Source organism: Amblyomma americanum, chromosome 3, assembly GCF_052857255.1.
Source record: "Amblyomma americanum isolate KBUSLIRL-KWMA chromosome 3, ASM5285725v1, whole genome shotgun sequence".
Taxonomy (NCBI): domain Eukaryota; kingdom Metazoa; phylum Arthropoda; class Arachnida; order Ixodida; family Ixodidae; genus Amblyomma; species Amblyomma americanum.
In genome coordinates this window covers 10,269,088-10,291,821 of record NC_135499.1, presented here as the reverse complement: position 1 = coordinate 10,291,821, position 22,734 = coordinate 10,269,088, and the positions used below count along the sequence as shown (strand labels likewise).

General features: G+C 45.5%; 1 protein-coding gene across 18 annotated transcripts in view; it reads right to left on the bottom strand.

The window, feature by feature from the left end:
- Nucleotides 1–22,734, bottom strand: part of LOC144124450 (uncharacterized) — a 425,125-nt gene that overhangs the window by 83,120 nt on the left and 319,271 nt on the right. For 16 of the 18 annotated variants that reach the window (XR_013313175.1, XR_013313176.1, XM_077657111.1 and 13 more), the window contains 3 exons: nt 18,883–18,999; nt 9,912–9,959; nt 2,540–2,679 (listed from right to left, as the gene is read on the bottom strand). Coding sequence is in view for 16 of the 18 variants with exons in the window: in XM_077657111.1 (XP_077513237.1) it covers nt 2,540–2,679; nt 9,912–9,959; nt 18,883–18,999 (305 nt within the window). In the remaining 2 variants the exon portion in view is untranslated. The remainder of the gene's footprint in view (nt 1–2,539; nt 2,680–9,911; nt 9,960–18,882; nt 19,000–22,734) is intronic. The other 2 variants (XM_077657126.1, XM_077657121.1) reach the window with 1 other exon arrangement.

The window sequence follows — 22,734 nt, the reverse complement described above, 5'->3', positions numbered from 1 at the left end:
CGTCAACTTGTTTTTGTCGCCGACGTTGTCGCGGGCAGTTGTCCCTTGTCTCATACCACCCATACGTTGAAAATTGGTTGTTGGGGGAAGGAAGTTGTGCAGGAGCTATCTCACATCTCCGCGGGAAGGGATAAAGGAGGGACTGAGAGAAGAAAGGAAGAAAGAGGTGCCGTAATGGAGGGCTCCAGAATAATTTTGACCACCTGGGGATCTTTAACACACGGGCGCCTTTGCGTTTCGTTTCCATCGAAACGTAGCCACCGTGGTCGGGTTCCAACTCGAGTACTCCGGATCAGTAGCAGAGCACCGTAACCACTGAGCCACCGCAGTGGGTTTCATACGTTCGCTATTCGCCGTTTCGTCACTTGGGTTTCTCTGACCGCGTCGACCGAGTGGCGCTCAGTCTTCACGAGGTTACATCCGTTCGTCGTTTAGTGATTGCGTCCGGCGGTTCTGCCTCTTTGAACGAAAAGTGCCTTTTCTTTGGGTGTGTTTGACGAGCGGTGTGGTGCACACTCGGGTTGTGGACAACATGGCCCCGCCGGGCCCATCAAAGAAGCATGGGAAGTATTTCAACTAAATGCGGTGACCTTGCTGTTTAGCGTGTACAGTGAAAACACAACTTTGGCGCAAATACAGGTGCAAATCGTCGCCAACAAGAGAAATTTTGCGCAAGGTAAAATCAGTGACATTTTAAAGCCGATTTCATCTCAATAAAGTGATTTTTTTGTACTTCACGGATTTTTCGGACTGTTCGATTATTCGGACCATCTTTCGGGTCCCTTCGAGTCCGAAAAATCGGTCGGCGACTGTAGTTAGGAATAGCTAAAAAGGGGCAATGGAGAGAACAGTATTCACAAATATACGTTATGATCATGCACACGCTACATTTGCACAAGAGAGATAAAATTAAAACAACTGCTCATGCGCATGTGTTTCACAACTCCATGCACTGTACGACAGCAAATAAGTGTTCCAGTGTTGCCACATTTAGAACATTTAGGTGGTAAATTTGTACTGAACAACAATGTTCAACTGCAGAATTTTCTGGTGATCTGAAGCACTGTATTCGTGTGCAAAAAATACTTACAAAGAAAAACGGAGGCCAATGGAAGTTCACAGTTGAAAGCGACCAAACTAGCCTTGCCAATGCTTGCCAATTTCATTTCCAGTGAAATATATGCAAGATCAATGAGTAAAATTACACATATGCACTGCCTGAGAATGTAAAGGTACCCTAAAGTCATGACAAAACTTGAAAAAAATATGCAGGCCACATTGGTAAGCGTGCAGACACATAACACCCTGTGTGCATTCACAGTCTGCTCTGGCAACACTGCGCAGGTTGATCAACATGTGTGGTCAAGCTATGCCATCTTCTGGGGCGCTGCCTTGCATTGACAAGAAGATTTTACAGTCAGCTAGAACAGGCCGGAAGCGGGCAGAGTGGGTGAGAGAACAAACGTGCGTTAATGACATCCTAGTGAAAATCAAGTGGAAGAAATGGGCTTGGGCAGGGCATGTAATGCGAAGGCAAGATAACCGCATGGTCCTAAAGGAGTGGATTCCAAGAGAAGGCAAGCGTAGCAGGGGGCGGCAGAAGGTTAGGTGGGCGGATGAGATTAAAAACTTAGCGGGGATACGGTGGCCCCAGCTGGCGAAGGACAGGGTTAATTGGAGTGACATGAGAGAGGCCTTTGCCCTGCAGTGGGCGTAGTCAGGCTGGTGATGATGATGATGATGATGAGAACAAACCATTCTTGTGCCTATGACACTTTGTGTCTTTATTCATGCCCACCGTGAGCAGAGTGGTCTGGCTGTCAGTAGTAGTCACAGATAAGTGTGCTTTGGGTAAGCCAATTGATGAACATTACACAGGCAAACTCACAAGCAGATGCTGTAACTGGGTGCCAGCTGTTGTGCATATTAACATGTTAGCCGTACAGGCTGAAAGGATATACAGTAGAATCCTGATGATACAAATCTCAAAGGTCACGAAAAATATTCATGTCATTGGAAACAAAACCAATCGGTATTCAGAAGCGTGGAAAATGCATTTACACAAACCTGTTTATAGCTGACAGGATTTATTCATGACCATGTGGCCACAGCTCGCTACTTACAGAGCGTACAGCACGGCGTTGGCAATGTACGGGCCATGCACCCGCGCTCACTCGCGATATGGCAGCGATGTGGGGGCCACCACTCACTGCTTGCTATGAGCACCATGCGACTAGTGGTCGCGCAGTCAGCTCAACGTGGCTTGCGTGCTGCCGCTCATAGTGCATAGAGCGCTTAGCACTCAAGGGTGCGGATGCACTTGCAGGGTTTTTATTGGGGGGGCTAGTGTTCATGACATCCAAAATCCTGCACATTGTACACAATGCACTCCTGCCGGACAATTTTGCAAATTTTTAACATTCTGAAATTCGTATCAACCATGCTCATATCATCATGATTTTACTGTATAATGCCTTGAAACATCTGTCAACAGCTGAGCAGCAATGCCAGACATTTGAATGGTTATCTGACCACTGACCAGACGCGCTGCCTGTCATCGTGCAGGGCGGCCACCTGGTTCTGGGCGTCCTGCAGCTGTGCCTCAAGCAAGCGCTCCCGCTGGGCCAGGCGCTCCGATTGCTGCCGCTCCGACACCAGCTGCTCATGCAGCCGCTGCACCTGCAGACACAAGAGCCTGTTTGAATGTGACAGTGGCCATGCCTGCATGGCTGCGCTCACTGTTCACCACCTTCAGAAGTCATCATCATCATCAGCCTGAATACACCCACTCCAGGGCAAAGGCCTCTCCCATGTCTCTCCAATTACCCCTGTCCTTTGTCAGCTGTGCCCACCCTATGCCTGCGAACTTCTTAATCTCATCCGCCCACCTAACCTTCTGCCACCCCCTGCTACGCCTGCCTTCTCTTGGAATACACTCTGTTACCCTTAAAGGGGCCCTGAAACACATAATCAGTGCATCTTTGGCTATAGGCGTGAAAACAGACACAACACAAGACAGTATGACGGGACGGAGCGCCACTCACAACTGATTTATTTGAAGGCAACATGGAGAAATATATATCATCTTACACGCAAGGAATACTATCATCTTCAAAGTTGATATGATAGCGAACGAGCGAAAAAATTGTTCTCAGCCTTATGCAAAGATATGGATGTGTTGCTGATGCACATGCTTCCTTTCTTTGCAATAAGAAAAACTTTGATTAACTCTCTGGCTTTTGTATCTTTGCATTTTGAAAGAATTCGCGCACCGGAAAAACATGGCTCACAAGAGCGTGACGGGCAGGACCTTATATGCTTAGGCATATTTGGGCGCTCTTTATCTTGCTCAACGTTTCTCTCATGTTCCCTGATACGCTCCTTAACGCAGTGCCCAGTTTGCCCTATATAAGAGCGGCCGCACGAGAGGGGAATTTCATAGACAACATCTTCAGCGCACTTCATGAATGATCGCCGATGTTTGGTGCCATGCTTCGTGGTACGCACTAGTAGCGGTACATGCTATGCTAAATGTGTCTTATACCTTCCGCAGGCCGTCACACCGTCGCAGTATCTCGCGATCGAGTTCAGATCCAATTTGGATCCATAAGTCAGGGAACGTCACTTATCAGTGTTCCCTTCTGCGCCGTCGGCGTGACGATGAAGCATCGCTGGATCAGCTGGGCGTTCACATGGTTGTTGTAACCATGCAAACGGCGCTGCCAGCCTTGGCAAGAACAAGTTACAGAGAACAGGCAACCATGGAGTGCAAACTCTGCGACGTGCTCAGATAGGCTGTTTTGATTGGTAGCACTAAGCGTTGTCATTGGGAGAGTGAAATGGGAATGGGAAGATGCGCGAAAATCGAGTTGAGGGCAGCATTTTGTTTGCTTGTATTTTGAGATTACTTCACTGAATAACTCCCATTCCTATGCATCGATTCTTGTAATTCTTTTTGAGTCAGCATCTGCGCGACATAAAGAATCCATCTGAAGTGTAACCAGCATCCGTTCAAGCGGTGTTTCGCAGCCCCTTTAACATGCACTGACATTGCACAGCACATGGGCAACTTTTGCGTTTCGCGACCAATTGAAATGGAGTCACTGTAGCCAGGTTCGAACTCTGCTCAGTAGCCGAGCACCCTAACCAGTGAGCCATTTCAGTGGTTAAACGCCGAAGCATGAGGGCGTCTAACCCTACAGACAGAATATAACTGCCAGGGCTATCAAAGTTATTAAGAGCAAGGTAGCCGACATAATGAAGTCAGTTATGGGGGGAATCGCACTTAATCTAAAGAACTAGGGTAGCCTAAGTGGTGAAGAGGAAACTAAGCATAGGTAAAAACCAGATGTATGCATTAAGAGACAATGAGGGCAACGACATTAGCAATATGGATAAAATAATTAAAGTAGCCGAGGAGTTCTACACAAATCTGTACAGTAGCCAATGTAATCGGAACGTTAATGAGAGAGACAGTAGTGCACAGCAATGCGTCATCCCGCCAGTAACGAAACAGAAAGCAAAGAAAGCCTTAGGAGCAATGCAAAAGGAAAAAGCAGCTGGTGAAGATCAGGAAACCGCAGATCTGGGGCCACAATATGGAACGATTAAAAATCCGATCAAAAATTATTGACAGTGACGTCAAGATGACAAAAATATGAGACATCGCCCCTTGACGCAATGAGGAATCAGCCAATTACAGAAGGGCGGCACCTTGAGTGCATTTATTTGCACGGAGAGAGACCGTCTGCTAAATTTTTATACAAAGACGTAAAAAATACGCAGCACTCAAAATAACTAATATTTCATTTTACTAAAACATTGCGTTTAAACTTGGAAAATAATAGGCAAAACAAGGATGGTACAAATTGTGCCATTATACTTGCTGGTGGTTAACTTTTGCTATCAGGTGGTGCGCTGACAGCGGTAAAATGTCAACAAGCCGCTTTGCATGAAAGCAGCAGATTCCACGCCGTGTTATTGTTTTTTATGTGGCATCTAAAATCAAGCTGCTGTGCAGTTGACCTAAGTCCACAGAAAAATTTGAACGAAAGCAGTGAAGGCTAGGTGCCTGCCGAGCAAACTTGCAAGGAGCGCTAGGTACGAAATTAACAAAGGCAACTTGAAGTACTTGAAGTCTGTGTTGTTCAGCATTTACGATCGATGACAAAAGTGTCAAAGGGTGAAGTGTTGCAGTATGTGATGTGTGGTTGTCTGTTTCTTTTCCCCCGGGAAACACAAGACTACCACAAAGTGCGATTTGCTGGGAAAAGTAAAATTCTTTGCCAGCATAAGCGTGTTTTGTTTATACGTAGCTGTGAGACAGAGGTGACAGTGGGAACCCACCTTTTCAGCACGCCAACTTCGCAGATATCCTCCTACACCCGCCGCACATATTTGCTCACCTTGGCTTTGTCATGCCGACGTGCACCTCGTTACCAACGGCAGGGTGAAAGCCGCCCACGGCAAATAACCACAGTGCACACAGCACCTGCCGCCACATCGACAGCTCACTCGCACGCAAACCTCCCAGTTCATCGGCGAGTTCGTCGCACAGCCACTCCACGGTCTGCTTCTCCAGTCGAAAAAGGCATCGAAACAGCTCGTCCGGCAAGTCAAACGCATCTTTGTGCACCCTCCATTGCCATTGCTCGCGCCGGCGCAGCTGCCGCAGTCGTATGGCCACATGCACGCCGCCATTTTCTGTCACAAACGCAACGGTCAAATTGACCGCCTCGAGGTGATCGCAAGAAATGATCAATTTGCATCTGCATTATCAGGTGTGCAATGTCATCACTTCTACCACATCTGTGACGCAATTTGCAGCCACCCATGATGCAAAAAAGCAATATGGCCACCAGCCAAGGCCAACCAATCGGAGCGAGGCTGATTGATCCATTTTGGCAAGTTTGCCATTTGATCGTTCCGTAATACGGCCCCTTTTGAAGGGCAGAGGAGAGATTGTGCTAGAAAAACTAACCACCCTGTATATGCGATGCCTTATGACCATAAGCGTGCCAGAAGCTTGGATGAAGGCTAACATTATCTTAATTCATAAGAAAGAAGACGTCAAGGACTTTAAATATTACAGACCGATCAGCTTACTGTCTGTTGTCTACAAGGTATTTACTAAGGCAATCGCTAGCAGAGTCAGGACAACCTTAGACTTCAGTCAATAAAATTATCAGGCAGGCTTTGGTAAAGGATACTCAACAATAGACATATATAAGAACTGTACAGCTACTATAGTCCTCCATAAAGTCAGCAATAAAATTCCAATAAGGAAGAGCGTTAGGCAAGGAGACACAATCTCAACAATGCAACTGTATGGACCTCCTTCACCCCGCGACGTCACGAAAATGCGGTGGCGCTGATGTTAGCAGCGACTTTCGCATGGTAGGCAAAACAGGTTCCGCTTGCCCGTGCCTACCGCAGCTGCCGCAGTTACCGGCGGCTGCTTCAAGCCTGTGCACTGCAGAAGCAGCATGTATTGACCAGCTGCGTCACTGCTGGATCCGCGTAGTAGCATAAAAAATAGTAAATTAGCCTCGATAGGTTTCTCGCGCATAAATGCCGCATTCGGAAACTGGCCAACAGGCATTGCGCCACGGTAGTAAAGCGCGAAGTCTGGTAGTCGATAGGCACTCCCACTCAATGCACTTAATGCATGCAAGTTACTGCGTTCATTCACCTGAACTTCAGGATAGTAGGCTGATAATTGCTCAAGGAAAAAAAAAAGACATGTAGCTGCACACGTACTTATCACCTTGAGCCAGAGTGTACGGGGCGCCGACAGGTTCACTCGCCCCCAAGGAATGCGTTTTTTTGTTAATAGCACACCATGTTTAAATGGCGCGTTTTGCGACATTTAATAGTTACTTGAAACTGTTTCTTGATATGACGACGTAATTATTTCATTCGAGTAGAAAGAAGTCTGGTAAGTTGTGTCAATATTGCACGGTCGCGTTGGTGTGCTTAGAATAGCGTACCTTAAGTGTGCTAAACGCCATATGCTTTTTCATTGCATCATGCATGTGTCATGTTTCATGAGGTAATACATGATCGCGAAGCTTGTTTGGAAAGAAGCAGCCGCAGGCGTGCTACTAACAGACACGTGGCGAGATTGAGGGGACGCGGCATGAAAAGTGTTTTCGTTATTCATGCATGCGATATGTAACTAAACTTGGTGCAAATATGAAATTCCTACGCTAGTTTCAGTCATTCCTTTTATTTATAGCTATACCTGGCGCAGTTCTGGGTAATTATAATTAACACCGTCGTCAAGTCCCCCCAAGCTAGGTCTCAAATAATTGAGTAGATAGTGCGCAGTTTTTTTTTTATGCCAGCGTGTGCATAAAGCCCTGTTCTGTATGATGACGCGATTAGTTGTTTTTCTATATGATCAGTACTTATGCATGAATAGTTACATGAAAACGTTTCTTACAAAAAATAACTAACACAATACTGCACGTGTAGGGAAAAAATCGAGAGATTTATTACGCTCCTCAACGTCTCAGGAATAGTTTGCGACAAATGGAATCATTTGATTTTCATGCGAAGTACGAAGGTGAGTGATCCAGTCGCAGAAAATGTGAGAGGTCAGAAAACGAACCTTAAAGTTTATTCCCTCGTTTATGGCATCTTCGCTTTTGCTTTGGTCAAAGAAATGCGGCACTGAAATCAAAGAAATTACCTCCCAATTTTTGACAACCACACTTCTAAAAAGCGTAATTTATAAATTTGTACTCAATATTTTGCTATAATTTTTCGTCACGAAACTAGACTTCAGGGCTAGGAAAGGAAATAATTCTAGAAATCAAAAATTTTCACCAAATCGACCAGCTTAACAAGAGGACAAGTCGGCCTGGCTGGTGCGTGGTCATGCGGCTAAAAACAGCGCTAAGCGAGACAGGAGATCGGGGACACGACTCTGTCCCCACTTTTCGCGCAGCGCGACACGTACGTATGTCAGCAGACGATGAGCGCATGTCTGCTCCGGCGAAACAACGCCAGCACTTCCCCTCACTACTGTCCCGAAGTAAAATCATTCCGGCTAGTGCAGAGTGTCAAAACTTGTTTTGTTCAATGCCTAGCGCGTAAATAAACGGCAGGAACGCTTTCTACATGTTTACTACTAACCATATATACAATACACAGTGGCAAACTATTTCTCTTTATAGGCCACACGTGGACAACGCGAGCTCGTGTACTTCGACAAATTACTCAGTTGGAAGCATCGACCATTGCTGTGATTCGCAGAAACCGGAAACGCGCCTACAAGCCTTGAAAACCCGCGCACAACACCTATCCGCGACGCCACTCCCCGACCTTTTGCCTACCACGAGCTCGCTAGCGACTGCAGCGCCACCTCGTTTGTTTACAAACATGCAGGAGGTCCATAGAGAAGGTATTCCGAGGCCTGGACTGGGAACAGATGGGGATAACAGTTAATGAAGAATACCTAAATAATTTGCTGTTCGTGGATGTTCGGAATTTTTCGCGGCCGTCTCAGGTGCCAAGTCTAGTCCGTTCTGTCGGATGCCTTCCACTTTACGTTGCCTTGCTAATTCACTCAGGAGATGAAGTGCAAAGCATGATCAATGAGTTTGACAGGCAGAGCAGAACGGTGGTCCTAAAAATAAATACACAGAAAACCAAGGTACCGTTCAACAGTCTCGGAAGGGAATAGCAGTTTACAGTTGGTAGCAAAGTGCTGGAAGCGAACGGCTGATTTAGATCATGAAAGGGAAACAACTCGAAGAATAAGAATGGGGTGGAGGAGCGCATATGGCAGGTACTCTCAGGTCATGAATGGCAGTTTACCAATTTCCCTCAAGAGAAAAGTGTATAACAGCTGTGTCTTACCGGTACTCACCTACGGGGCAGAAACGTGGAGGCTAACGAGAATGGTTCAGCTTAAGTTAAGGACAACACAGCGAGCCATGGAAAGATAAATGACAGGATAAGAGACCGGAAGCGGGCAGAGTGGGTGAGGGAACAAACGCGGGTTAATGACATCCCAGTCGAAATCAAGAGGAAGAAATGGGCCTGGGCAGGGCATGTGATGCGAAGGCAAGATATCCGCTGGTCCTTAAGGGTAACGGAGTGGATTCCAAGAGAAGGCAAGCATAGCAGGGGGTGGCAGAAGGTTAGGTGGTTGGATGAGATTAAGAAGTTTGTGGGGATAAGGTGGTTGCAGCTGGCAAAGGACAGGGTTAATTGGAGAGACAGGGGAGAGGCCTTTGCCTGCAGTGGGCATCGGGCTGCTGCTGATGATGGTGTAGTTTCATTTTCATACACGACTGTAATGTGAGTGACATTTTTAGATTACTTCTTCTGGAAAAAAAGGGTGCGAGTAAGAAACGAGTAAATACAGTAGCCCAGTAATGTGGGTCTAGTTGGTCCATCCTGTCTTCCTCGTCCTCACAGTGACATGCTTGTGTGCACAAAAAAAAGATTTCTGGGATATACAGTAACAAAATTTGATCAACAAACACATTCACACAGCTGGTATCTGTGCTCTCTGGGTCCTGAGTTGGACTGTTTAAGCCCTTGTGAGAGAACTGTGCATGACCCTCCCTGGAAGCAGCAGACATGCACTCCCAGCACAGGCATGTGACGCCAGCAGAAATTATGACTGGTTATCAGGAAAGGATATGGCGCAGTATCAGTCTCGGTGGACACCTCAATTGTGCTATGAAGGAGGGGAGGAAAGTGGCGTAGTGAAGAGCTACGAAAAATTTCAGCCACCTGGGGAATGTGCACTGACATCATGCAGTACATGGGTGCCTTTTGTGCTTCAATACCATCGAAATGTGGCAAGCACGGTTGTGTTCGCACCCAGGTACGAAGACTAGCAGAAGAGCACGTGCCAGCCACGGAAATCTAGTGAGCAGCAGGAGCATGCTCACCTTGTGTACTGTGGCAGCATCCCCAGCAGTTGTGGTCTCCTTTTCTGCCTGCACACCAGGAGGGAGAGTGCAAGCAAGAAAGAAGTGACGGCTGGGGCTACAAAGCACATGGGCTCCAGTTTGTGCATATTCTCGACTTGTTTACAGAGAGGCGCTGCCAAAAGTAAATGCAAGGCATTATTAGCAAGAAAAATTAATTTTATTTCACGCATCCTTGAACAGATACAGGCAGCCCAATTGTGACTGTGTGAATTACACAGTGCACCAATAAATCTTGACCATCATGCTTTAGATTCAAAGGAATTAAATATTTTCCAGAGTCACCTTCCACTTAGATACTTTTGACGGTGCCTCTCTCTACCTGCTGACAGAATGTGTGTGTGGCGGCTTGGATACTGTCAGCAGCGACCAACTAGAACATGGGTCTATTATTATATCACTACTCACACATTCCCAAAAGACCCAGTGCAGAAGAAATGTATCCTGTATGGTGACTAAATGTACACAATTCAAAAGCAGCAGGACTGACACAAAAAATGCTGCTTAATTACAGCGCTACAGAGTGAACAAACTCATAATGCTAAACACTAGATTCCCAGCAAATGAGTCAGGTCTGTTACAGTTGGACTCAGTAATAACAAGGCAGAAGGGCAGAAATTATAAGCACTGGTTCATTTATGGCAATACAGTGCAATTTCAATACAATGAACTTCGCGGGACCTGCCAAGAATTGTTGGTTATATTGAAATATCGTAATAACGAAATACTCGGAAGTCAAGACTAGCACATTAAAAGCTCGTTAAATTAAACTCCAGGAAAAAAATGTTTGACTCATCAAATGACACCGAAAAAAGTGTCAAGAACTGCTTCCATCACAGTAAATTTATTTTGTGAAAGACTGGGCAATGCCGCATTTTGAGATGAGAACAGAGCAGCAATGACTATTTTGCACGTTTTCATCAATGCATCATTGAATGCATATTGTCAGGAGCACTGAAGCAGAACTGCTTCAAAATTCTAAGAGATTCCCGCATCCTTCACGGTGCAACAAGGTGAAGCTCTACACCGCTACCACACTACACCCAAGCGGCCCCGTCACGTGTGCGGAGGCTTCACCGCACAAACAGTGAATGGCACGTGACGAGCGCATAGTTTCGGCGCACCGGAAGTACAAAACCATGCGGATGGGAGCAAAGGAAATAGCTCAATGGTGCCCAAGCAGAGGGAAAAAGAAATGGGGAAGATAACACCAGCGACTGCTGCTCGCTGTCTAAAGGATTGCTCCGCAGTCTGAGTCACACCGGTGCTTCCCATTCATTGTATGCGCATCCTTCAATGTAAGCAATAGTTGATTTCAAGCTGCTGTTGTCAAAACTACACTCGTTGACCACTTGCATTCACCAAAACTAGTGAATTCACTCTCCACAATCACTGAAATTGCACACTGTGGGCTGGCTAGGCCTACTCACTGCGGCGGGGGGGAAGGGGTCATCGTAGGTTAAAATTTAAGATTTCGGCAAGCAGTTATTGCTGGAGAAGTGTGCACATATGAAAGGTAGCCACTAGTTTCGCTTAATTTTTACACGAATCACGCTGTCACCTCATAAACGTGAAGTTTTCACTCAGCCGCCCGTCTGTCGAGGACATGAAAGGCGACTGTCCACCGACCTGATTTGCGAGTGTCATTGGCCTGGATAACATGTCACGCTACAATGATATGTGGCTTTTTGTCATGCTGGTGTTGTTGTCAGTCTAGGGTGGCTGCTGTGACCACCCATGCTGTCATCGCATCGTTGTACACACTGAAAACGAGCAAACGGGCAAAAGTGAAACTCGATAACAGCAGTGCCATTGCAATATGGCGAGTGAATGCTGAAGCATTCGAGTACATTTCGAAATTGTAGTGTAGCACCACAGGAGTGCGTCGAGTTTGAAAGCCATTCCAAGCTTTAAACGCCATTCGACTCAGATGCCATTCAAATGTACCCATGCAGCACGTGTATAAATTGCAGTAACAATCACGAACCTTAATACTGCAGCAATCACACAATTTGCACAAGTGAAAAATACACCAGGGCAGCACTACAGTGCAATTTCATTTAATATGAACGCGCTTAAGTGGGGCTTTGAAATCCCCAAAAACGGGCAAATTTTTTTTTTTTGTAATTATTGTGCCTGCTTGTATGCCTCGTCTTTTACGCTGTCCCAAAGTTTCATTCCTGAGGTCAACCCAGGAGTGAACAGTGGCAGCTGTGCATTGCAGGGAAATGACAAGTGTTTTTCTTCATCACACTTATCTGCACGGATATTCATCTTGCAAAACTTATCTATTCTGGCCCCGTTTGTTTTGGTGCACTCCTAGGTCCATAGCACAGGTCAAGACATTCTTTGTTTTTCAAAATTTCGAATTTTAAATTTCTTATATGAAATTTTCTTCTCGCTGTCAACACACACTGCACCACAAAAGTTCGAAACCAAAATTTGTGCTTGCTAAAAAAAAAATTCTAACAATGCCTTGACTTGTAGCACATCAGTAGGAATGCACACATTTTTTTATTATTTATTTACAAAATACTGCGGACACTAAGTCCAAGCAAGGTGGGTGAACAAGTCATTCAAACCCCCCAAAAAAAACACAACACTTCAAAAAACAACACAATATAGCAATAATTGGTTAAAAATCATGGGGAATGGTTTAATTTATTTATTATGTATTTATTTATTATAGATACCTCAGGGGCCCTTGAGGGCTTTACATGAGGGGTGGGCTAACAACCTGGTGTTAATAGAACATAGTTTCGATGGCTTTCTTGAAATGGTCCGGGTTTGTAAGAAGGATGGTACTGGTGGGAAGACTGTTCCAGTCACGCGCTGTTTGGATGAAGAAGGAATGAAGACAGGTCACGGTGCAAGCAGGAGGTGGTAAACGGCCTTGTGGTGGCTTGTGCGGGCTGAAGAACGATGAGCAGGTTGGATAGGACAGTTGTGAGTAAAGTTATGATATATTTTGTGATACAAGCATAGCCTTGCAACAATACGGCGTTGCTTGAGGTTAGGTAGGCATGCATTATTTTTCAGGGAGGTAACACTGGTGGAGTATAAGTAGTTTGAGTAGATGAATCTAACGGCGCGATTTTGCGCAAGTTCAACACAGTGGGTTAGGTTAAGTTGAGCGGGGTCCCAGATGGCTGATGCGTACTCTAACTTTGGCCGAATTAATGTTTTATAAGCTAGCAATTTAAGTGCTGGTGAAGCTAGACGTAAATTATGACGTAGGTAGCCGAGAGTTTTGCTAACATTGTTAATTATCCACGTTATATGGGTAGACCAGTTAAGGGTACCCGAGATGTCAACACCAAGATACTTAATGCAGTTGCGGGGTAAAACACTAGAACCGTTCGGAAGATAATTTGGGGTAGGGTAATTTTGTCGTCTGTGAAAGGAAACAAGCGCAGTTTTGTTAGTGTTTAATGAACTAAAGCGGCTGTTTGGGCTTGTTGGTCAGTGAACATGGTAAAAGAATGCAGCGCGAAAAAACAAAGACGAACAGAAGTGGACAGGACAGGGCGCTGCAGCCTGCAGGGCGCAGCGCCCTGTCCACTTCTGTTCGTCCTTGTTTTTTCGCGCTGCATTCTTTTACCTTGTTAGTGTTTAAGACCAGCCATCTACGTCACCACTCCTCCAGCCTTAATAGATCACAATCAAGAACATTATTATCTGCTGCACTATTAATAGAACGGTAAATAACACAATCGTCGGCGAATAAGCAGATGTTTGATGAGATATTATTAGAAAAGGAGAGGGCCAAGAACTGTACCGTGCGGCACACCAGAAAGTACGTCAGAGAGTGAAGAAGATTTGTTGTTGGCTTCAACAAACTGCTGACGATTAGTGAGGAAAGCCTGTATCCAGTTGAAGACGAGCGGGTCAAGATTTAGTTGTGAAAGCTTTAGTAGTAGGCGTTTGTGAGAGACTTTGTCGAAAGCCTTCTCGAAGTCGATGAAGAGAGCGTCAACAGGTATGTTAAGGTCTACATTAGTACTTATGTCGTGAAGGAATAAGGCAAGTTGAGTGTCACATGAAAGTCCTTTTTGAAATCCGTGCTGGTTAGGGTGAAAGAACTTAACAGATGTAAGGAAATTTGTGATTTGTGAGTAAATAACGTGCTCCATAATTTTGGAACAGACGCTGGTTAGAGATATGGGCCGGTAGTTAGTAGAACCTGGCTTTGGAACTGGAACAATCTTACCCACCTTCCAATCATGAGGGACGATGCTGGATGACAGTGACTGCTGAAAAATGTGGGACAAAATAACACTGGTGATTTCCTTGGTGCTTTCGAGGACTTTGGCATTGGCATACGGGAGGTTATCATCTGGTTCTCTTGTAAAAATAGAAGAAAAGGTTAGATTGAGTATTTCCGCTACCTCGTCACTGGGGACAGGCTGTCCTGTTTGATCCATTAATGAAACTGATTTGTCTTTATCTTTTGGATTAATTCCTTTCCAAAATTGTTTTGGGTTAGTTCGAAGTAAGTTAGGCAGGGTGGTTTCATAAAAGGAACGTTTAGATTTAGTAATTTCCGAATTATATAATTTGGACGTGGTGCGGTATTTCTGCCATGCCTCTGGACTCTTGCTAAATTTGGCTGTACGGAATTGGCAATTCTTCTTGTTTTTAAGACGCTTGAGTGCAGGATTAAACCAATGGGAGGAACTACGCTCACTAATGCTTATGGTTGGAATATAGGTAATGATTAGTTCCTGCATTTTAGACTTGAACATTAACCAGTTTTGCTCGACAGATCGCGTCCAGAAATCAACAGATAAGAATTCCCAAAACCTGGCAAGTTCTTCGTTGAAATCTCGATAATTACCCTTTTCATACAAAGTCAGTTTTTTGTTGCTTTTGGCTGCGCGGTTCAGTCTGGTTAAGAATGTGCCATGGATTACTTTACGATCGCTAATTTCATCTAGGTATGACAGCGAAGGAATTCTATCGGGGTGGGTTGTAAACACAAGATCCAGGATGTTAGCTGAACGATGGGTATGCCTAGTTGCTGATTCAACCGTCTGGGATAGTGAAAATGTTAGGCATGTGTTAACAAAATTGCTTTCAGTATTATTTTTCGAGAGGGAGAGGGCAAGGTCAGACCAAGTAATATCAGGAAAGTTAAAATCACCGAACATAACAATAGGGGCATGTGGATACAGAGATCTTAAAGAGTTAAGTGCGTCACGGAACTGGGGCATGAATGAGCTGTCGGAATCAGGCGGGCGATAGCATGCGCCTAGGATGATATGGGGGTGTGCAGTTCGACAGCATACAAACACGATTTCTAAATAAGTATGAATGGATACTCTGTGGCAATTCAAATCAGGATGAGTAGCGATGAGAACACCACCGCCGCGTCTGTTGTTGCGGTTGGCACGAAAAACTTGGAAGTCTGGGTGGGAAGGAAAAATCTCTGAATTATCTATAGATGAATTCAGCCATGTCTCGGTTAACGCGATGACATTACAATCTGAAGAATCGATAAGGTTACCAGGGATGTTGCGTTTGGGTAGCACGCTCCTAATATTAGTGGTAAGGAAAGAGAGGGATTTTTTTGTACAGTCCTGGTTGGCACGCGCCAATTGCTATGTTGCACGAAGAACAACCTGTTTGCTGACCGGATCATAAACGTATGTGTCCTTTCCTGCTTCTAGTCTCTTGTGGCGAAGAGTGCTGCAAAAGCTTTGTTTCTTTTGAAATTCAATTAGGTCTTTCCAGGCTCAACGAGTGGCTGGAGAAAGGTCTTGGGCAACACTAATTTTAGAGTGCTTGTTTGCCCTGCTAGAGGTCAGCAGTTTTTCTTTGTCCTTAAAATGGGCAAACTTCACTAGAATTGGTCTCGTTTTGTTAGGAGAAAAGGACCAAAGCCTATGGGCACGCTCTATGTCCCTCACTTCAATGCATAATTTCAAGTGTTCCTTGGAAAAGGCGATCACCTTTTCCTCAGAGCTCGCCCAACTTTCGTCGCACTCATCGTCCACCCCGTAAAATACCAGGTTGTTTCGCCGCGCCCTATCTTCAGCATCGTCTGCTCGAGCAGTTAAATGTTCAATCTGACAAGCGTTTGCCTCTACGAGCGTCTGCACACTTTTTATATCTGCCTTGATTGTCGTTAGTGATTGGCACTCTTCTTCAATGTTAGTTATTCTTTCTTTGATATCTTCCAGCATTTTATTGTTTTCAGTCTGCTTTTCCCGGATATTTCTAACTTCATCTAATAACGTTGCCTGTCCATTCTTTAGTTCGTCCAGAGCTTCTAACAAAGCAGATAGCTCATCGCCAGCAGCGGCACGAGCTGATTCCAATCTGTAATTGTGCGTGGAAAGAACAAAAACTTGTGTCTGTTTTAGTGAATACAGGAGTTGAGTTTCCCCCTTCAGGTGGCGATAAGAGGAAACACCTTGTTGATGTCTTGATGACCCGGTGATTCTAAATTGCAAACATTCACGTTCTCGAAGAAAGGAGAAGGTTAACTATTTATTTCAACATAAATAAAGCAAGAAGAAACAAAGCAAGGAGAAAACTATTTACATGACTAAACCATTGATCAGACGAATTCAGCCCTTGTTCAACCCAGAGCGCTTGTTTTTAAACCCTCTGTCTCCGCCCTTAGCGGGGACAGCAACCAATAAGATTACAAGCGACTCACCTCACCAATCAGTGGTTAGGGAAAGGAATATAAGGATTAAGCCAACTAATCACAGATTGGGGAAAGAGTGCTGACTAAACATTTGGGAAAGAAGAGGTACCAATCAAATACACAAACAGCACAAACATATGCCGACGAGACGATCACTCAAGTTGTTTAGAGAACACATCGAAAGAGAAGAAGACAGTCGTTGCGGGAATAATGTGTTTCATGGTCACTCGGCTCCTACCCAGCCGTATCTCCTTCATTCCCGGAGCCTCAGCAACCCCTTGGCAACGCACACATGTCAACAGCTGTATCTGGTTAGGGTTCTTCGCGGCGGGTTATGCCTGTGACAGCGCGGAGTAAACAAGGACGATCGCGGCATGAAGGGGAGGCAGGGACGGGACAGGTCCCTTTGTTGGCGACTTCCGAGCCCAATGGTGCGGCCTTCTTTACGAACATGACACCGACCAGTTCGGGGAAAGGTCAGCAAACTCCACAATAGGAGTTAGAGACCTGGGATGGTGTTGACGAGTTTGTCTAGTTGGTGCCGGCGTTAAGTACGATGAAGGATCCAAACCAAGTTTGTTATGTAATAACTAATAAGAGAGAAATAAATTCTAACCTAAGCTTTCCTCTCTGATGCTCAAGTGGTTCAGTTTTATTAATCTCCATTAAAATGGTTAGGGAGTCAGTCCTTGCATATTTATTAAAAGTAAACCTGACAGCTCTTCTGTGTATTCTTTCCAGATTTTTTATGTTACCTTATTTTTTATGTTTATTTCTTAAGCAGCACAATTTTCGAAATGCAGCAGAGCAGATTTGCTCTGCTGCAGTTGTTTAACTCTGCATTTGCTTAACTCTACAGCCTTTTCAGAAGATCTGGAAGAAAAATATAGTGAAATTTTGTGAGAGTAGTCATGAAATCAATACACTGGAAAAAAAATTGAGGCAAATACATCAAGCAATAAAGAAGTTCTGCTGAAAGCCTTAATTCAAATGCTCAGTCTATTCAAGCTGACAATGTGGTCCCATCAACATCAGGTGCACTAGCAAGTAGGCCTGTGTGAATATTCAATAACTACGAATATTTGGTTGCATGGTAAAGTATTTCATTTGATCCAAATGTTTGATATTTCAAACCTTGAGGTGTTCAGCTCAAGAAAAGCACACGTCATGTGTCCTTCTTTTCGTCTTTCACGTTTCCGCACTGTTTGCTGTAATGGTTCAAGCAAATAAAATTTCTAGAACGCTTGCTTCATGTGGTTTTGCTTACTCCTCTAGAATGGCACCACGGCACATCTGGTGCCAAAACTCTGACTCCATGGACACTGCCTAGGTGTATGCGCCGCATGCCTGCATGCGCTTGCACATATGCTGGGCTGGTCTGCACACGTGAGCAGGTGCGAGCGTGATGCTCAGATCTGTACCTGCTGAGTGTCTGCTCTTGAGCTACCCCCGGTACACTGTACTAGCTCACTATACCCACGGTGCACAGCACTGGAATCGGAACAGCGAGGTGCATCAGTTGATGAATGCGTGACTGAGCCTGAGCTGCAGACATAATTCACTAATCGAGCGTGATGGCGTGAGAGGAAGCAAACACGTGGAGGTGGGTGCCTCTTTGTGATGCTTGACAAGAGTGGTGCTGGGCATGCAAGGTGCATATGCCTGGCAGGTGTTAATGAGAGTCCATCTCTTAAAAGCAGTTAGAAGTCCCACAGATATGTTAGCTTCGCATGTAGGTAGACTCCCCCAATTCCCGATGGCCATTTTTGCAGACAATAAACAGAGCGTCCATGAGTATGACAAAGCTTCAGTGCATTCTTAGCTTTCTTTCATGTAATGATCTTGTGTGTTAGAAAAATACATGGCTTTAAAACTGCCTATCGTGCCGTTCAACCTCTCTTGTGAGCCAGATGTATTTGAAATATCTGCATAGTAATTATTCAAAGCAAATTTCTATTTGCTCCAAACCCACTCCGAACCAGAAAACCACTATTCACACAAGCCTATACACCTCAATTTGAAGTGCACACTCAAAACTGAACTAACTTTGCATCAGTTATTGCCAGTAGGCAGCACAAATGAAGCCATTCCCAGTGAAAGACCTAACCTGGAGCATTCAGAGCACAAAGCAGCAGTGTGCCAGCCACGGAGCATGATGGTGTCTAGGGCAGTGAAGTTTTACAGTACCCAAGAAAAAAGCATTTGATCTTAGCTACAGCACTCGCTGGACGAGCAAGACGTAAAGATGGAGGATACAGTGGCAAAACTTCAGCGCACCTGCCGATGTTGGCTGGAAGCCAAGTAGCGCTGCAGTCGTCCAAGCCGAGCCTCTGCCAGCTGCAGCTCAGCCTCCTTCTCGGTCACCTGGGCATCCAGTACAGGGTCCCGAGCAGTCTGCACACAGGTGGCCCCATTCCTCTCTGTGCAGTGGAAAACCTGTCACAGCTGCACAGACATTTTTAGACCACCTAGCTGGCCACCCTATCTCTCCCATTAAGCAGACACCAGGTGAGAAAGGAAATGCTGTCTTCGAATTTGGTCAATGATCTTGTCTATAATGAACATACTAACTTATACTGTGGGCATTGCCCCTAACCCCACGGATGCGGCACAGTTGCTCACGTCTGTGCTTGAGGGAGATGGCAATACAAGTCACATAGTATTAAACCTGCAACTAATACAGTGTGGGCTGGCTAACAGCAAAGCATCGGAGAGGGTCTCCTCAGATGTAAGTGTTGCATTAAAGGCTTCAAACCTGGTACAAGTGCAAACGTGCAAGCAAACACTGAGAATGGCACGAGCGTAGAGAGCTAACGTGTTGCGCCATGTGCAGAGAGTTTTCTTGCTTCCGCCGCTCCCAAGACCAAGGAGGTTAAAACTCCAATAAAGAGACGTCAGCCAGCGGTTTACATGGCCCAAATCTTTTGAAGCAATCAACAAGCAAGCATGAGCCTCACTCTGTAGCACACAATTTCGGAGCACACAGCGGGGGCAAACCTAGGGACCCCTCTCCTCTCCAGATAGCGGACGTCTTATCAACGTGATCCCACACCCAAAGTGGGTGCATTCTTTGTTGTTGGCTGCGTTTGTGCTGCTGTTAAGAGCCCAGTTTCCATAACAAAGTCTTCTTTGCGAATCAACACTAGAGAGAAGACAAATTTTTATAATAAATTCACGATCAATACACTGAAATTTTCAGTACTTCGACACTTATCTCCGAGTACCATTTATCGAAATATACCTTCTGTTTCACAACCTATGGTTGCTGAGGGCTAACTGTACTTTTCAGCAACAAATTGGCGCCAGAAAGCTTGGTACTGGGCATGTGTGAACAGTAAAGTATTCGACATTCATTTCAATCCAGATTATCGGCATTCGAAGTCTCAAAGTATTTGCTCGAGCAAACAATGTTTCTAGAACTCTTGCAGCTTGTGGTTTCAGTTCAGCGTACCTCTTCCAGAATGGCAGAGCGACAGAAACCCAACCCCAACCCCAGCCCCGAATTGTTATCACGTGCATTCTGCCAGACAAGAAGATGGTTCACAGTGGTACCCAGTTATAACAGCCACAGATATACCAATTCTCAGTTATTACAAACCAGGGCAGTGGGAACGTCAAAATATGTACACCGTGACTGCCCAACTTGGCTAGAGTGAACGCGGAGGCACTGTGAGCTTGGCCCGGCCATCGAAAAACTCCCGCTTCCTGCAAGCGCAGAGACTGAAGAAACTTCCCCAGCTCGAATAAAGAAAGGAAGCGACTATCCAAGAAAGGGAACTGCAGTGACAGGCCTACCATGCGCCGGTGGGCTTCAACGTCATTCAGTACAGGCATGTGTGCCGGCTGGGCAAAGCACAAGCATGATGAGCGCAAGATGGACAGCGTTGAAAGCGAAACCACTGCACTTAACAAACAGGTGAAATTTGACAAGTTTGAAGAGCGGGGTTGCACAGCCCGAGAAAGCAAGGCCAAGACAGGGGCTGTCACATGGTATAACCCAGCTGGTCATGTGGCATGTGTCGCTGTTCCGACTGGCCCTGTGCGGGCATTGCTACCGTGAGTACAAAGGCAAGCAGCTGTTACAGTTCTACTTTGTGCATTTCATACATTCTAGGCGCACATAAGCTACGCTAGCTGAATTTGTCGCCGCATCTTTGCGGAGAATTAGAGGCTGCTCCATGACACCGACATAACGGAGCAATGAATCGACGAGGCCATTATGTGAGAAGTAAGAGCACTCCTCAAATGCCTAGAAACTGATTATAATGTCGAGGAGGCTGAACTGCCCCCAATTGCCCTGAGCGCTTTAACAGTAATAAGTGATATTGCGATATCATGCCCCTAAAGCAGTTTGTTGGCTGTAGGGGTCTTGGAAAAGAGCACACAACCATGCTACAGAGGTTGGAAAGCAGTGTAATAAGGTGTACTTTTTCAAGAAGTGAATGCTACATACATTAGATTGACTTTTGTATTTTTGCCCCCTTTTTAATAAAGGCCATTTACTACGAACTTTGTATACAATGAAAACAACCAGCGCAACCGTCAGGTTCTTTATAAGTGGGCTATATTGACAGCCACTAACAGTTGCTGTGTTGCACACTAGCTGGCATAAATGTCCGGTGAGTTTTTCTCCCAGACTCTGACGGAGTGTGTTTTATTTGTGCCACATATACCTCACAAATTCACTTTCGTTTTCTCAAGGCAAAATGCATGCTTAAGTTTGCATCCATGGGGGCACAGCACTGTGATGGTCATGAAAATCTTACCGCTAAAGATTTTAAAGGAATAGCGTATAGGTTGTCGTCTCACAAAAAATTACCAGCTTCTCTGTCACGAAATTCCCTGGTCGGTCGACAGAGGTCACGTGACCTTGCAACGTTATCACAACCTAGCCCCCATGGCACGTGGCAACCTGCCCTCCAGGTTGTGAGCTACCTGCCCCCGTGGCATTTGGTAGTGAAATTAATTCAAGTAAATTCAATGCAATTGGCATCTACCCACCATGGCGCTGCCTATAAGCCTTAAGGGAGCTTTGGAAGAGTAACCCAGGTCTCACAAGCCTCACCGGTGGCTGTGTTTGAAACAGCCACCTGCCTGGGCAGTGACGCATCGCTTAACCACTTCACCATTGCACCAGTGGTGGTACGAGGATTCTCCGTGACCTATGAATGCAACTGAGAGTTAAGACGTCATAAATACGACGTGACCACCAGTGGATCATGATAGGGCACCACCAAGTTTGAAAATCTGAGGATTCCCAAGATTTGGAAGCAGACCCACGCCAGAAAATGGGTTCAGGTGGATTAGTAGCTCAGATAAGTATAGCCCCTTTAGGCGCTGGGTCCACATATGTGGACGCAACCTAAGCCTCCTCGTATTTTCGTACGCAAGGCGAATTTCCCCCTCTGAATACCGTGCTCTTACCGTTTTGACCCTCCTTGTCAAGTCTGTGGCGCCATCTCTTGCAGCTAGAGCGAAATGCATTTGTAAAAAAACAAAAGAAAATATGTGCATCACATTGTTTTTTGGCGGGACGAGTAAAAAGCTTCCCTTTTGGCATTCTATCGTTACAAATGATCGTGAATGATGCAATTTAGGGCTCAGAATGTGTCGCTAGGTTAACGCAGAAACTGCACACCAATTTTCATTGTCACAGATGAAGAAAAAGTGCTGCAGTAGTCGTTCAGAGTGGCGCGTCCACAAATGGGCGCCTCAATGCCGAAAATATCAAAGTGGCATTTTCTCCCCAGAATGTGCCGTTTTTTTTTGTGCACGCATGGTACAAAATGGGCTTACTCCTTACGGGCATTGAGAAACTATGCTTGTACAAAGAGACCGTTCAACGACTCCAGGGCTTAAGCGTTTTTCATGAAAATAGCCGATGGAGAAGCACTTCCAAAGAAGTGCAGCCGGTTGAGCAATGAAGACCCGCAGATGGTTTTAAAGAACCGCCACTTAGCTGAGCTGCAGCCGGCAAACACAGTGTGCCATTACCAGTGCTTAAAGTCAGGGAGGTCTGGGAGGTTTTTAGGCCCCTACCAATATTCAAAAAGGGATCTGAGACCATTTGTGCTAGATCGTAGAACACATGAATCCAAAGGAAGCAACCATTTTCAGTGACGGTCAGAA